General features: G+C 37.3%; 2 protein-coding genes across 2 annotated transcripts in view; both read left to right on the top strand.

Annotated features, from left to right (window-relative positions):
• LOC104700073 (calmodulin-binding receptor-like cytoplasmic kinase 3) overlaps positions 1 to 436 on the top strand; it is a gene marked incomplete in the record, with an annotated part of 5,669 nt that extends 5,233 nt beyond the window's left edge. Inside the window, 1 exon segment of the mRNA XM_019229018.1 lies at positions 91 to 436. Coding sequence (XP_019084563.1) covers positions 91 to 297 — 207 coding nt within the window.
• Positions 4,127 to 5,835, top strand: LOC109128508 (uncharacterized mitochondrial protein AtMg00860-like). Its single transcript, XM_019235108.1, has 2 exons — positions 4,127 to 4,257; positions 5,328 to 5,835. The coding sequence occupies exons 1-2, from the start codon at positions 4,127 to 4,129 to the stop codon at positions 5,833 to 5,835; spliced, it is 639 nt and encodes a 212-aa protein (XP_019090653.1).

The raw sequence follows: 11,801 nt of genomic DNA, 5'->3' as shown, positions 1-11,801 counted from the left end.
ATATATATATATATATATATATATATATATATATTTTGTTTTCTTCTCATACTTGCATCCCTTACTAAATCGACTTTGCGGTTCTGGTAGGCATTCGACAAGTACAATGAAGGGAAAGTGTATGAACTGGTGGATCCGAACGCGAGGGAACGAGTGGACGAGAAGATACTAAGGAAGATGTTCAGTTTGGCATTTCAATGTGCTGCTCCTACAAAAAAAGAGCGCCCGGACATGGAAGCTGTTGGGAAGCAGCTTTGGGCTATAAGATCCAGTTATCTTAGGCGCTCAATGGTATAATATTTTAAAATAAATGTCTTTCACACGTCCAAAACACCCTCCAAAACACACAACTGCTAGACTTTCTTTGTTAGATAATATTACTTCTTTTTACAATTTGCCTTCTTCAAACCACTTCTGTTCACTGGCTTTCTTGCGAGATTTTGTTGATTTCAAATGAGTTGTCTGATTTATGACTGAGTACTTCTGAGTTGGGTACTGCCACCGAAACAGTCGAACAGAACCAAGCCTAAAATGCTAAACTGAAACCCAACCAGCATTTACAAACCGCTTGGTTTCGTTATTTTAAAAATCGGAAAAACCAAAACCGAAACTACGTTTGTGGAACACCAAACAAGAGAGCAAGGGTCTCCACTGCATTATCTGGGACAAGCTCTGCTTATTTCCCTCAGAAGGAGGCTTAAGCTCCATAACATTCCAGGCTTAAACTACATTTAGCCCTTCTAACGAGGCAATTTTGAAGGCTAAATGCCCTTCCCAAATTCTCAACAAAAAAATTGAAAAAAAAAAGAATTGAGTACAAATTACTATTTAAACTATAAAAAATCGTAAAATCTGTGTGCAAATCTTTTTAAGATTGTAATTGTGCTTAAAACTTTTATTATTTAAACTCTTTTTAAAATATAAATAAATATAAGGATTCACAAAAAAGTCTACAATATTATATTATGTAATTAAATGTAAGTAAATATAAGGATTCTTTTAATATTGAGAAATTGTTAAAGATATTTTTTTCTAGATAAGTCCTTTTCAAAAATTTCATTTATCTTGACCATTTTCGTTTTTATCCTCTTTTACACAACTATAATATGTTAAGTTAATTTTTACATTTTTTTTTAGGTTTGACTTCTTTACTTTATATTTAGAGTTTAGAATATAATCATTGTATACACTCCAAATTCATCCCGAACTATTACAATTAGTCAAATGCATTAGAATGTCACACATTCTGACCCTAGAAACTGTAACAACGCTGTTTACTACTTAAAATCTACGTTTTCTCGGTTTTAACCTGTTGCAGGACAAAATGGGTATAAGTGGTCTAAACACTCCAAATTCATCCCGAACTCTTACAATTAGTCAAATGCATTGGAATGTCACACATTCTAACGCTAAAAACTGTAACAACGCTGTTTACTGCTTAGAATCAACGTTTTCTCGGTTTTAGCCTATTGCGGGACAAAATGGGTATAAGTGGTCTAAACACTCCAAATTCATCCCGAACTCTTATAATTAGTCAAATGCTTAGATTGTTACATATTTTGACCCTATAAAAAGTAATATAGCTGTTAACTGCTTCGAATCAATGTTTTCTCGGTTTTAATCTGTTTCGGGACAAAATGGGTAAAAGTGGTGTCTAAACAGTCCAAATTCAACCCGAACTCTTATAATTAGTCAAATGCTTAGATTGTTACATATTTTGACCCTATAAAAAGTAATATAGCTGTTAACTGCTTCGAATCAATGTTTTCTCTCGGTTTTAGCCTGTTTTCTAGGTTTAAGCCTGTTTTGGGATAAAACGGGTTTAAGTGTTATCTAAACACTCCAATTTCATCCCAAACTCTTACAATTAGTCAAATGCATTGAAATTGTCACAATTCTGACCCTAGAAACTGTAACAACGCTGTTTACTTCGTAGAATCAATGTTTTCTTGGTTTTACCCTGTTTCAGGACAAAATGGGTAAAAGTGGTGTCTAAACACTCCAAATTCAACCCGAACTCTTGTAATTAGTCAAATGCGTTGGATTGTTACATATTTTCACCCTAGAAAGAGTAACATAGCTGTTTACTGCTTCGAATCAATGTTTTCTCTCGGTTTTAGCATGTTTTCTCAGTTTAAGCCTCTTTTTGGATAAAACGAGTTTAAACGTTGTCTAAACACTCCAAATTCATCCAAACTCTTACAATTAGTCAAATGCATTGGAATGTCACATATTCTGACCCTAGAAATTATAACAACGCTGTTTACTTCGTAGAATCAATGTTTTCTCGGTTTTAGCCTGTTTCGGGACAAAATGGGTAAAAGTGGTGTCTAAACACTCCAAGTTCAACCGAAACTCTTATAATTAGTCAAATGCATTGGATTGTTACATATTTTGACCCTAGAAAGAGTAACATAGCTGTTTACTGCTTCGAATCAATGTTTTCTCGGTTTTAGCCTGTTTCGGGACAAAATGGGTAAAAGTGGTGTCTAAACACTCCAAGTTCAACCGAAACTCTTATAATTAGTCAAATGCATTGGATTGTTACATATTTTGACCCTAGAAAGAGTAACATAGCTGTTTACTGCTTCGAATCAATGTTTTCTCGGTTTTAGCCTGTTTCGGGACAAAATGGGTAAAAGTGGTGTCTAAACACTCCAAGTTCAACCGAAACTCTTATAATTAGTCAAATGCATTGGATTGTTACATATTTTGACCCTAGAAAGAGTAACATAGCTGTTTACTGCTTCGAATCAATGTTTTCTCGGTTTTAGCCTGTTTCGGGACAAAATGGGTAAAAGTGGTGTCTAAACACTCCAAGTTCAACCGAAACTCTTATAATTAGTCAAATGCATTGGATTGTTACATATTTTGACCCTAGAAAGAGTAACATAGCTGTTTACTGCTTCGAATCAATGTTTTCTCGGTTTTAGCCTGTTTCGGGACAAAATGGGTAAAAGTGGTGTCTAAACACTCCAAGTTCAACCGAAACTCTTATAATTAGTCAAATGCATTGGATTGTTACATATTTTGACCCTAGAAAGAGTAACATAGCTGTTTACTGCTTCGAATCAATGTTTTCTCTCGGTTTTAGCCTGTTTTCTCGGTTTAAACCTGTTTTGGGATAAAACGGGTTTAAGTGTTGTCTAAACACTCCAAATTCATCCAAACTCTTACAATTAGTCAAATGCATTGGAATGTCACATATTCTGACCCTAGAAATTATAACAACGCTGTTTACTTCGTAGAATCAATGTTTTCTCGGTTTTAGCCTGTTTCGGGACAAAATGGGTAAAAGTGGTGTCTAAACACTCCAAATTCAACTCGAACTCTTATAATTAGTCAAATGCATTGGATTGTTACATATTTTGACCCTAGAAAGAGTAACATAGCTGTTTACTGCTTCAAATCAATGTTTAAGAAAATCAATGTGTGAAATGCTCAACCCAGCTGCTACCAAGGAAAAAGAAGTCCGGTTCATCCCACCCCCTTATAAGCCTCCACTACCTTTCCCAGGAAGATTTAAGAAGCAGATGTTTGAAAAGTATAAGGCACTGTTTGACAAACAAGTTAGAGAAATTGAGTTTAGGATGCCTTTGCTTTGATTCCTCCCTATCAGAAATTCCTGAAAGATGTTGTAATTGAAAGGATCAATGAAGTTCAAGGAATGGTAGTTCTTAGCGATGAGTGTAGTGCTATAATCCAAAAACAGGTAAACCCACGGAAGTTAAGAGATCCAGGTTCTTTCACACTGCCTTGCTCCATCGGTCCACTGACTTTCAACAGATGCCTCTGTGATTTGGGAGCTTCAGTCAGCCTAATGCCCCTGTCAGTTGCAAAGCGCGTAGGGTTTACAAGGTACAAGCCATGCAATATATCCCTGATCTTAGCTGATATATCAGTAAGATTGCCACATGGTGTTTTGGAGGACTTACTAGTAAGAGTTGGAACAGTAGAAATCCCAACAAACTTTGTTGTTGTGGAAATGGATGAGGAACCTAAATATCCTCTGATCCTATGAAAACCATTTCTAGCCACATCAGGAGCTATTGTAGATGTAAGGAAGGGTAAAATTGATCTCAACTTGGGAGAGGACTTCAGGATGACATTTGACATTTTAGAGACCATGAAGAAACCAACAATTGGAGGACAAATCTTTTGGGTTGAAGATATGGACAAATTAGCAGGGGAGCTGATGGAAGAATTATCAAAACAAGATCACCTTAAAACTGCTTTGACCAAAAATGGGGAAAAAGGGTACTTATATAGAGAAACCAAGGCTTACGAAGAAATGTTAGACTCTTAGAGAGAATGTGATATTCCAGAAGAATTTGAGGGGTTACCAGTATCAAGAGAGGAAGTTTGGTCAGTTCAGATCATAAACACAGAGAGCTCGACCGCGCACTCGAGTATGTACTCGATCGAGCAGAAGCAGCACTCTAGCATATACTCGCTCGAGCGGAGGAAGTACTCGACCGAGCACTTAGCCAAAACTCTCACTGATGACTGGTCTGAGCTAAAAGCACCAAAAGTGGAACTCAAACCACTCTCTTCTGGGCTAAGGTACGTATTTCTGGGAATTAACTCTACTTATCCAGTAATAGTAAATGCTAGTTTGAGTAATGAAGAGCTTGATTTGCTAGTTGCTGAGCTTAGAAAGTTTAGGAGAGCTATAGGCTATTCCTTGGATGATATGTAGGGAATTTCACCTAGTCTTTGCATGCATAGAATTCATCTTGAAAATGAATCTTATTCCAACATAGAACCCTAAAGAAGACTTAATCTAAACCTTAAAGAAGTAGTAAAGAAAGAGATTCTCAAGCTGCTTGGTGCTGGTGTGATCTACCCTATCTCAGATAGTACTTGGGTCTCACCAGTACACTGTGTGCCCAAAAAGGGAGGAATTACTAAAGTTAAGAATGATCAAGATGAATTAATCCCAACTAGAACCATAACACGACATAGGATGTGTATTGACTACAGAAAACTTAACTCAGCTTCTAGAAAAGATCATTTCCATCTCCCATTTATTGATCAAATGCTTGAAAGGCTAGCTAATCACACCCATTACTGTTTCTTGGATGGATACTCTAGATTTTTCCAAATACCAATTCATCCTAATGATCAACAAAAGACAACATTCACATGCCCATATGGTACTTTTGCTTATAGAAGAATGCCATTTGGACTATGTAATGCACCAGGTACCTTCTAAAGATGCATGATGTCTATCTTTTCTGATCTTATTGAGGATGCTGTTGAAGTTTTCATGGATGACTTCTCTGTCTATGGAGACTCTTTCTCTTCTGTCTAACTAACCTATGCAGGGTTCTAAAAAGGTGTGAAGAGACAAATCTGGTTCTGAACTGGGAAAAATATCACTTCATGGTTCAAGAGGGGATAGTTCTTGGACATAAGATTTCAGAGAAGGGGATTGAGGTTGATAAAGCAAAAATTGAAGTCATGGTACAACTTCAACCACCAAAGACAGTAAAAGACATAAGAAGTTTCCTGGGACATGCTGGGTTCTACAGGAGATTTATCAAGGATTTTTCCAAGATTGCTAGGCCCTTGACAAGTTTGTTGTGCAAGGAAACTGAGTTCAACTTTGATGAAGAATGTTTGAAAGCTTTTAAGGAGATCAAGGCTGCTTTGATATCAACACCAATAGTTCAAGCCCCAAACTGGGATCTACCATTTGAAATCATGTGTGATGCTTCTGATTTTGTTGTAGGAGCAGTCTTGGGACAAAAGAAGGACAAGAAGCTGCATGTTATACATTATGCAAGCAGAACTTTAGATGAAACCCAAGGGATATATTTAACCACAGAATAGGAACTTTTGGCAGTAGTGTTTTCATTTAAGAAGTTCAGAAGCTACCTAGTGGGTTCCAAGGTGATTATGTATACTGATCATGCTGCTTTGAGGCACATTTACTCAAACAAAGACACCAAACCTAGGCTTTTAAGGTGGATCTTGCTTCTACAAGAATTTGATATGCAAATAGTGGATAAGAAGGGTATAGAGAATGGAGTAGCTGATCATTTGTCCAGAATGCAGATCGACGAGGCAATACCGATTGATGATTCAATGCCTGAAGAAAAGCTGATGCAGCTTGAAACTACTCGACCCACCACTCGAGCATGCACTCGAGCGAGTGTGTTTGGACACCCGATCGAGCAGGACCAGATGGAGGAATAGATGGCAGTTGACAGTGAAGACTTACCCTGGTATGCTGACATAGTGAATTATAAAGTTTGTGGACAGATTCTTCCAAAATCCATAAGGTACCAATTTCACCTTTACCTTGTAAATAGCATTGCATTTCTTGTTCTGTTTTATTTTAAGTCGTGAATCCTCTTTCAAAATTCTCTTACACAAGGGACTGTGTAATTTAAGTTTGGGAGAGGGTTTGAGATGACATTTGACATTGTTTTCTATTTTCTTAGTTCAAATTTTAGCATTATCATATTAGAATTTGCATTTCATCTAAGGCATAGAAAAACCAAAAAACAAATTTGAAATTTTTTTCACAAAAATCTCTAAAAAACAGAGTGTTCATGTAGTTTGCATTGCATATTAGGATCTTGTTTAGCATGTTTCATCTAGGACTGTTTCATATTTGTATTAGGGATCTATGATGAGTTTAGCCTTGTTAACTTGCTTGAATTCACTAAGCTAGGATCAATGCCAAGTTAATAGTACTTTGATGCTAGTTGAGTAGTTAGAAACATAAGATTGAACCAAGTCTAGAATTCCTATATCGCATTCTGTCTAAACTGAAGCATGTGGTGATATGAAACCATTTCCTATTTATAAGAACCTAATATTGACTATTAATTATCAGTTTGTGCATTGCTTTATACTCATGGATACTTTATACATATTTGGATCATCTTTTCCCACTTTCACCACTCTTGTTGATCCAAGTAGCTGATTTCATCATTGAATCAGTTTTCCCCTACCCTTAACCAACCCTTCTTTCAAGCCATGTTAAATCTTGTGTGTGTAAGGCCTATTTTGGGATTGAGCTTGGTAGAAAGTGTTAGGTTTGAACTGACAAGAATAAAACCTTGTGTAGTTCTAGTTTGCATTCTTCAAACTAGATAGGACTAGGTGGCTTAAATTCTGGGTTAGGGATTTGGTGAGTAAAAAAGAAAATAAAAGAGTGAAAAGAGAAAGGAAAGGGTAAAGTCCTTAGGAGGGAAATGTTTTCAAGAAAATCCAAACTCTAAGTGAAAGAATGGGAGCATTGAAAGTTCTAAGTAAGGTTCTGGTCAAAGAAAAGAAAGAAAGAAAAGAAGAGTCTATAGAAAAGCTTTATGACTTGGGGAACAAGTAAGAGTAAGAACCTTAGCAAATAAGAAAGAAACCCCATTCCACTAAGAGAAATCAAATAAGAAACCCCTCCTAGGACAGAAAAACAAAGAGAAAAAGGGCAAAAGAGAAAAGATGAAGTTAAAGGGTAGAAATAGGACATCATGGGTTTAGAATGATTAGGAACAAACACTTTGGGTGCCTTTGGGTAGACAAGGTTCTGTTCTTGTATGTGTCTAAGTGATCTTACCTTTAGCCTTCTTCTAAAGCTCAATCCACTTTTTGTGAGAGAACCCTTGTTATTGATAAGCCCCACTTAAAAGAGAGACCATTTTTGTCTCTAAACCCTTATTACCAAGCCAAATGAGTTTAAGCATTGCATAAGCTGATTCATGTTCTTGTTTAATGAATGTTAAAGGAAATGGTTGATTTGAATGCATATTGAAGTCTAAGGCTTGAATCAGTTAAGGTAGTGAAAGGCTTGTCTAAAATCTTTAAGTACAGCTCATTCACCTTGCATCCTAGTACTAGTAACTTGGACATTGATTCTAGGTAGTCTATTAGCATGTTTAAGGTTCTGAGATCCCACTTTCAAACCTCACTTTCCAACTCATGTCTTGTTTGTTTGCTTGAGGGTAAGCAAAGACTAAGTTTGGGGGTGTTGATGTTCACATATTTTACCTTGTCCTACCTTAGTTTATTTACACATTTTGCATGTTTTACTAGCTTGTTAGGTCATCATTGAGTAGTTTTAGGGCTGTTTATGCATTAGGGTAGATTTGCATTGCATTGCATTGTTTCTTGCATAAACAAGTGATTTAGGACCCAATGGAGCATGGATAAGTGCTGAGGGAGAGTGAAGTCATCAAGAGAAGCAGACAAAGGAGCTAGAGCAGAAAAGAATCAAGGTCCGGGAGTTCACTCGACCAGACACTCGATCGTGTGCTGAGAGGGACTCGACCGACTGAAAGGAGCAGAAGAAGACCTGACTCGACCATGCACTCGACCGAGCACCTGGTCGAGTCAACCGAGCCGCCTCTCTATTTTGTCCTGTAGCCACTTTAGGGATGTCCTACTTTTCTATATATACCCTTTGTACTCTATGGCCGCTGACAAGCCACTTTACAGAGGAAAAATATCACAAAAACCTAATTTTTACCCTTTTGGGGATTTAGCTTTTAAGTTTACATCATAAACACTTTTAAGTTTATTTCCTTGAACAAATTTGTAGACCTTCATCTTATCTTTTTAATCATGGAAGTTTCACTGATTTACGGTTTATGATTTTGCTCATCATGTGTTGTTCATATGAGTAGTGTGTTAGGATATTAGGGATGGATTAGGCTGGATGAGAGTTATGTAAGTTTAGACTGACCAAGCTTGATTGTTTAAATATCTCTTCTGGGTTGGGTGTGCTCTAAGATGTTCTTATATCTGAGAGGTTAAGAACAAATCCAAGGTTGCTTAGCATCATACCAATGTTTAAGCTTCTGGATAATACTAATACTAGAGATTACTGTTCATATCCCAAGATATTGGTTGTGTAGGAAGGTTTTTGACATATGATGATCTGGATCTTTATGCCTGCTTTTATATGCAATAGCTAGTGAGAACTAGATCTAGGAGTATCTAAGCTTGATTGTTATTGTCATGAGAATGGATTAACAAGTATTGGAAGATCATTGTCTAGAGGTAGCTCACTGTTGATTGAGGTTTGTTGGTCAGTTTAGATTAGTATAGGTCAATTCCAGCCCATGAATCTATCCCTAGGACCTTCTGTGTTTATTGATTTCTCTAGTTGATTATTGTTATCCGTTTTCTGTTTGATTTACTTTCTACCTGCTCAGTTTGATTGTTAAGTTCTATTTCTGTTCTTCGTAGCTTCCCACTCGACCTTGTACTCGATCGAGCATACGATCGAGTTCTTGCTCGAGTCTGTTCCCAAGTTCTTGTTTTATGTCCTGCATCTTTCTAGTTTCATTCTTGTTTCATTGCATATCTTAGTTTCAGTTATTATTTTGCATTTAAACTGTTAACTTGTTAGTTTTACATTTTGCATTTACATTTCTATCATCAAACTGATACACCAAAACCATTTTCATATTTGGCTTAACTTAGATAAGTGTTTACATCTTGACTGCTTGCATCATACTCATTATGGATTGACATCTCTTATACTGCAACTGCATAAGAGTAATTGAAACCTCTTGCATTCCACCTTATTATATATATCTTTGGTTTCAGCTTGTGTATGTTGTCCGATTGCATCATTCATACATTCATAAGTATTTCAAAACCACCAAAAAAGATATGTTTCACATAAGCTTCTAGTCTTATCTCTTCAAGTTCATGCAGATCAAGGCGTCTCTTGGCTTGGGCTGTTTCTAAATCCAGATTCAAAAGTTTGATTGCCCACAGAGCTTTATACTCTACTTCAACAGGAAGATGGAAAGATTTTCCATAAACAAGCTGAAATGGGGTTCTTCCTATTGGAGTCTTAAAAGCTGTTCTATAGGCGCAAAGTGTTTCATCAAGTTTGCTAGACCAATCTTTCCTTGTTTCTCCCACTATCCTTGATAGAATTGCTTTGATCTGCTTGTTTGAGACCTCCACTTGCCCACTTGTTTGAGGGTGATAAGCTGTAGATACCTTGTGTTTAACTCCATACTTCTTCAACATTACCTCAAAGACCTTGTTAATGAAATGAGTCCCCCCATCACTGATCACAACCCTTGGAACTCCATATCTTGGGAAGATTATGGTTTTGAAAAGTTTAAGAACCACTGTGTGATCATTGGTGGGGCTCGTTGTAGCTTCAACCCACTTGGAGACATAGTCCACAATTACCAATATGTAAACATTGTCATTTGATGGTGGGTTAAAAGGACCCATGAAGTCAATTCCCCAAACATCAAATATCTCAACTTCCAGAATTGGGTTTTGGGGCATCTTATACCGTCTGGTAATATTTCCCATCCTTTGGCAGGCATCACAGCTTGTAATGAACTTATGAGTGTCCTTGAACAGGGTTGGCCACCATAGACCTGTTTGTAGAACCTTTTGGGCAGTTTTGAATGTTGCAAAATGTCCTCCATAAGGTGAACCATGACAGTGCTTCAAAACTCTTTCTATTTCACTTTCTGCTATGCATCTTCTAAACAGGCCATCTGTCCCTTCTTGTATAGATAAGGCTCATCCCAATAGTAATTGTTGACATCCTTGAGCAGTTTCTTCTTTTTATAAGGGTCTATGTCTTCTGGAAATTCTTCACAAACCTTGTAGTTCACTATGTCAGCATACCAAGGCAAATATCCACTGTCTACTGCCATCCACTCCTCCATCTAGTCCTGATCGATTGAGTCCCCTAACACACTCGATCGAGTGTGAGTTCGAGTGGGCGATCGAGTGGCCTCCAATTGCATCCGTCTCTCTTCTGGCATTGAATCATCAATAGGTATAACCTCTTCTATCCGCATTGTGGACAAGTGATCAGCTACTCCATTCTCTATACCCTTCTTATCCACTATCTCCATGTCAAATTCTTGTAGGAGCAGGATCCATCTTAACAACCTGGGTTTGGTGTCTTTCTTTGAGTAAATATGTCTCAAAGCAGCATGATCAGTGTACACTATCACCTTGGAACCCACCAGGTAGCTTCTGAACTTTTCAAATGCAAATACAACTGCCAAAATCTCATTTTCTGTGGTTGAATACCTCCCTTGAGTCTCATCCAAAGTTCTGCTTGCATAGTGTATAACATGCAGCTTCTTGTCCTTTTTCTGTCCCAAGACTGCTCCCACATCAAAATCAGAAGCATCACACATGATTTCAAATGGAAGATCCCAGTTTGGAGATTGAACTATGGTGCTAATATTAAAGCAGTCTTGATCTCCTTGAAAGCCTTCAAACACTCTTCATCGAAATTGAACTCAGTTTCCTTGCATAGCAACCTTGTTAATGGTCTAGCAATCTTAGAAAAGTCTTTGATAAACCTCCTGTAGAAACCAGCATGACCTAGAAAGCTTCTTATGTCCCTAACTGTCCTTGGTGGTTGAAGTTGGACTATGACTTCAATTTTAGCCTTGTCAACCTCAATACATTTCTCTGAAATCTTATGACCAAGAACTATCCCTTCGTGAACCATGAAGTGGCATTTTTCCCAGTTCAGAACCAGATTTGTCTCTTCACACCTTTTTAAAACCCTGCATAGGTTAGCTAGACAAGAAGAGAAAGAGTCCCCATAGACAGAGAAATCATCCATGAAAACTTCAACAACATCCTCAATAAGATCAGAAAAGATAGACATCATGCATCTTTGAAAAGTAGTTGGTGCATTACATAGTCCAAATGGCATTCTTCTATAAGCAAAAGTACCATATGGACATGTGAATGTTGTATTTTCTTGATCATTAGGATGGATTGGTATTTGGAAAAATCCAGAATAACCATCCAGGAAACAGTAATGAGTGTGATTAGCTAGCCTT

The sequence above is a fragment of the Camelina sativa genome, chromosome 1, assembly GCF_000633955.1.
Source record: "Camelina sativa cultivar DH55 chromosome 1, Cs, whole genome shotgun sequence".
Lineage (NCBI taxonomy): Eukaryota > Viridiplantae > Streptophyta > Magnoliopsida > Brassicales > Brassicaceae > Camelina > Camelina sativa.
This window is presented reverse-complemented; position numbering and strand designations above follow the sequence as displayed.